General features: G+C 29.9%; 1 protein-coding gene across 3 annotated transcripts in view; it reads left to right on the forward strand.

Moving 5' to 3' along the window:
• The first annotated feature begins 2,522 nt into the window (after positions 1-2,522).
• LOC125043185 overlaps positions 2,523-4,843 on the forward strand; it is a 5,063-nt gene continuing 2,742 nt past the window's right edge. The window contains exons 1-3 of one of the 3 annotated variants that reach the window (XM_047639180.1): positions 2,523-2,570; positions 3,996-4,180; positions 4,530-4,809. In XM_047639180.1, coding sequence (XP_047495136.1) covers positions 3,999-4,180; positions 4,530-4,809 — 462 coding nt within the window. In that variant the 5' untranslated portion in view covers positions 2,523-2,570; positions 3,996-3,998. The other 2 variants (XM_047639179.1, XM_047639181.1) reach the window with 2 other exon arrangements.

Genomic DNA, 4,843 nt, shown 5'->3' on the forward strand with positions numbered 1-4,843 from the left:
GATCGAAGCATTAAACACCGTAGCCATACCAGTTGTAGCTTACAACTTTATTATAAAAAAAAAAAGATAATGGAAAAAAAACGAGTCAGTTACTAAGCTAGCTAAGAGAATGAAACAATATGCCAAGTCCCAAGCGCTAGAAAACATCAGAAAGAAACGGGAAGGGAAGGCCATGCATGGACAATACCCGCCAAGAATCAAGGAAGCAGATGTGAACTTTAAACAGACAAACAACTGGCTGAAAGGAACAGGAGTGAAAGCTGAAACAGAAGGCTTAATAATAGCAGCTCAAGATCAAAGTTTAGCTACCAGATTATACCACCACAGAATCATCCGAGACGGAACCAACCCGCTCTGCCGATAAAGTAATCGGTATGACGAAAGCATCGACCACATACCATCTGGATGCCCTGAGTTCGCTAAAACCGAGTACATCAAGAGGCATAATGACGCCGCAGCCTACATGCACTGGAAGATATTAATGCATTACATTAAAACAGCTGACAAGTGGTACGAGCACCAACCAGAAACTGTTACAGAAAATGCAAAAGTTAACATTCTCTGGGATTTGCAAGTATACACCGATGAAACGATCAATGCTAATAAACCTGACATCATTATTAATGACAAGCAAGAAAAGACATGCATGCTGATAGATATAGCAGTCCCATCCGATCGAAATCCATCAGTAAAAGTAGCAGAAAAACTGTCCAAATATGAAGATCAGGAAATTGAGATTACGAAAATGTGGGGGATGAAGACAATAACAGTGCCTGTTGTCATCGGAGCTCCAGGAGTAATCAAGAAAGGCATCGCAAGTCACAGTTACAAGATACCAGGGAACATCAACAACACCGAACTTCAAAAGATCGCCCTTTTAGGATCAAGCCACGTCCCCCGAAAAGTACTATTTATAGAATGAAGAACATGAATACCCATTAGAGCCCAAGAACATGGATTGGTTCCGGCGCTGTTCGTGAACACAACAGAAGAATCAAGGATCAGAGATAATTATAATAATGATAATATTATTAACGATGATAGTAACAATAATAATAAGAGAAATTATAAAAATAATAATATAAATTATAATAATAAGAAGAGAAATGATAATAATAACAAAACAATAATAATAATTATTATAATAACAGATGATAATAATAGTAAAAATAATAATAATAGAAATGATAGTAATAATAATGATAATAATAATAGTAATAATAATAATTGTAATGATAATAGTAATAACAACAATAATCATAATAATAATAATAGTAATAAAAATAATAGTGATAATATGGCAAAGAATGATAATGATAATAATAACAATAACAATAATGAAGAAATAATAGTAATGCTGATAAAAAAAGTAATAATAATAAAAATGACAATAAGTATAACAGTAATGATGACAATGATAATTCATTGTCATGCTGATAATAATAATAAGGATAAAAATAAGGATGGTAATAATAACAATAATAGTAATGATAATAACAAGAATGATAATAACAATTACAATAATAGTAATGATAATAATAATAACGATAATAATGATAATAATAATAAATATAGTAATAATGATAATGATAATAGTAATAATAATATTGATAATAACAACAATAATAAAATAATAATAATAATAGTAATAATAATAACAATAATAATGATAATAATAATATTAATAATAATAACAATAATAATGATAATAATAATAGTAATAATAATAATAATAATAATAATAATAATAATTATCATTATTATCATTATAATAGTAATAATAACAACAATAATAATAACAATAATAATAATAATAACAACAATAATAATAACAATAATACTAATAGTAATAATAATACTAATAATAACAATAATAATAATAATGATAATAATAACAGTAATAATAACAATAATAATAATAATGATAATAATAATAATAATAACAATAATAATAATAATAACAATAATAATAATAATAACAATAATAATAATAATAATAATAATAATAATAATAATAATAATAATAATAATAATAATAATAATAATAAAATAATAATGATGATAATAATAATGATAATAACAATGGTAATGATAATAATAATGATAATAGTAGTTGTAGTAGCAGTAGTCTTAGAAATGAGAATGAGAATAAAACTGCTATCAATAATGATAATGATAAAGTTATTTTATATCATTATGATTAGAATCACAAAAGTAGTGGTAATATTATTGATAATTATCGTAGTAATAATATTGATCGTGATTTTAGTTAAAATATAAATATTTTAGCTAGTTAACACGTGCCATCTAGTGAGTATATTTGAAGTCAACGTTCGCCGTTATATGACCCCTTCAATTCTATCAATATTTGTCTTAATACTTCAAGAATGTAGTTAAATGAAGAGAAAATACAATCTTATTTAATAAGAAAAATAAGCTAAGAGTAATTTACATCAATGAAATCTTGAAAGTAAATTAATCAAATATTCGAACACTACTAAACAACCTGGATTTAGTGATGTAAACAAAGAATTTGAATTGACAGACCGCGACCTTGTTTTCAAATCTTCGTAAGTAGTATTTTTCTGTTTTTTGGGATCATTTTGGGTTATATACCAAGACAGTGGTTATCAGAGTTACATTTGGTTGCTCAAATAGAACTAATGATTAGATACGGAGGTTTGGTAAGTCATGAAACGCTGAAAGATGTACGAGTTGGAAAGTTTTTGTTAAATTCCTTACTCACTTTTTCAGGATATTTGGCTTAATGTTCATATAGGGAAGGAATAAGAAGATGGGCCGATCCCCACTTACATATAACACGGTAAAGTAAAGAAAACCAAACAGTATACACCCAAATCGTCTCTGTGATCATAATATATCGTGAATAAGTGGTGTAGTTTGTTTCACAAACTACACCCACTACAAGGGAGACTTTGCCTGTAATGGCCCGGACGACAAAAAATAAGTGAACAGTTAAGTTTCATCAGAATACTTACTAATATAATCTAAAGTTAGAATTAACCCATTGGTGTTAGGATGGCATGTACATATGTGCCATCTTTATGGTGATTTTAGTTTATTAACCCACTGCCGACAGGCATGGCATGTACGTACATGCCATTCCCACTGTGAGTTTACTTTATTATTTTTTTTACACATAGGTGGCTGCACTCATACCAAGTCACCAATGAGCCAATTATGAGTATTGCCTGTCTCGCCCGTTTAACCTTTTCATTGATTTATGAAAATATTTTACGTTATTTTATTTTGCTGTTACTAATGTTTATAACATTATAGTAATTATAATGTCTGTAATACAAATAACATCACTGATATTCATAGCATTAGTAAAAAGTAGGTATTCTGACCAATTCAAGGAAAGGTGTAATTTGGTGACACAAGGTCTACTAATTGACTCCTTTGTGGCTAAGCACTAGCAGAACCATCTATGTGCAGAATTTCACAAAGATATAAAATATGAGCACAGCATTTTCCCCAGTGGCATGTGGTTAATTTTGTTTACACATAGAGCTTAGTTACTAGGGAATCATTTACAAGTCCTATCTGTCTCACCTGTTTGCCCTTTTCCTAGATTTTCAGAATGATGCTTTTTTATTTATCATTGCAATGAGATAATTATCATAACTTCAGTAACAATAACAGTGTTAATATTACTAGCATTAGAAGAAATTTTTTTCCCAAAAAAATTCAGAGTTAGGAAATCAGGTAAGGCAACGTTGAACCTACTAAATGATTCCTTGACCACTGAGCACTTGTGGTTTTATCTATTTGTAAAATTCACAAAATAAAACTGCAGTGGACAGTACTTGTGCCTGGTGCCAATGGGTTGAAAAGGTTGCTGGGATTATAGTTAGTGATACATTTAATTTGGGTGACATGATCCAACTTCAATAATTGTCCTTTTTTTTTTTTTTTTTTTTTTTTTTTTTTTTTTTTTTTTTTTTTTTTTTTTTTTTTTTTGGCAATGACAGATTATGGGCAGGCCAAAGAAAGAAGTCGGGCAATTTGGTTACATGAGACGGATATATAATGGACTCGCTGAAGAGGTAGCAGCTTTGCAGAAACGACTGAAGGAGCTTGACAAAAAAGAGAGATTCTTGCGAGCAGAGGCCCTAAAGCACCAAGTCCAACTAACAGCAGATTCAGAAATTAAATGGTTTGTTTGTTTTGTGTTGACTGTGGCTAATAGATTTTTCTTTATTATTCAGTATATACCATATTCAGTTATTTTATTATAATTGTTATTAACCTCCCTTTATTTTGAAGTGGACCATTTGGTGTGTTTTGTTTCTTTGTTTTTCTGAAAAAATATTTAACAAAGTAATTTTACATTCTTTTATTTAGGATGAAAAAAATACTTATGACAATAATTATATCAAAAATAATATTTTTCTTCTTTATTTATTTATTTATTTTTATTTTTTCATTTCCATTATTTATTCTTCTTCTCTTTCCCCACTGTGTATAGAATTCACATACTTAATTGCAAATTCTCTGCATTGCAGTATCCTAAAATCTAAAGCAGACTCTCTTCACCTGAAGGATGAACACATAGACATTGTGAAGAAACAGCAGGCAGGGCAAAGGACTGTTTCAGCCAACTACGTGATGTCAGCCAGTGTGGAGGTGGAAGCTGTGGAGGGAATGGACGAGGACGAGGAGGAGGAGCAGCAGCAGCAGCAGAGTAGATCTGCTCCTGCTGAATTACGGCTACTGAAACGCTGGAAAGTTGAGGGGAAGATTGGTGAATGTTTTTACAGCGTACATTTTTTGGCCTACTGTGATGTAAGTTCTTGATGTTTCTTGGAAATTTAAGCTG

Source organism: Penaeus chinensis, chromosome 33, assembly GCF_019202785.1.
Source record: "Penaeus chinensis breed Huanghai No. 1 chromosome 33, ASM1920278v2, whole genome shotgun sequence".
NCBI lineage: Eukaryota > Metazoa > Arthropoda > Malacostraca > Decapoda > Penaeidae > Penaeus > Penaeus chinensis.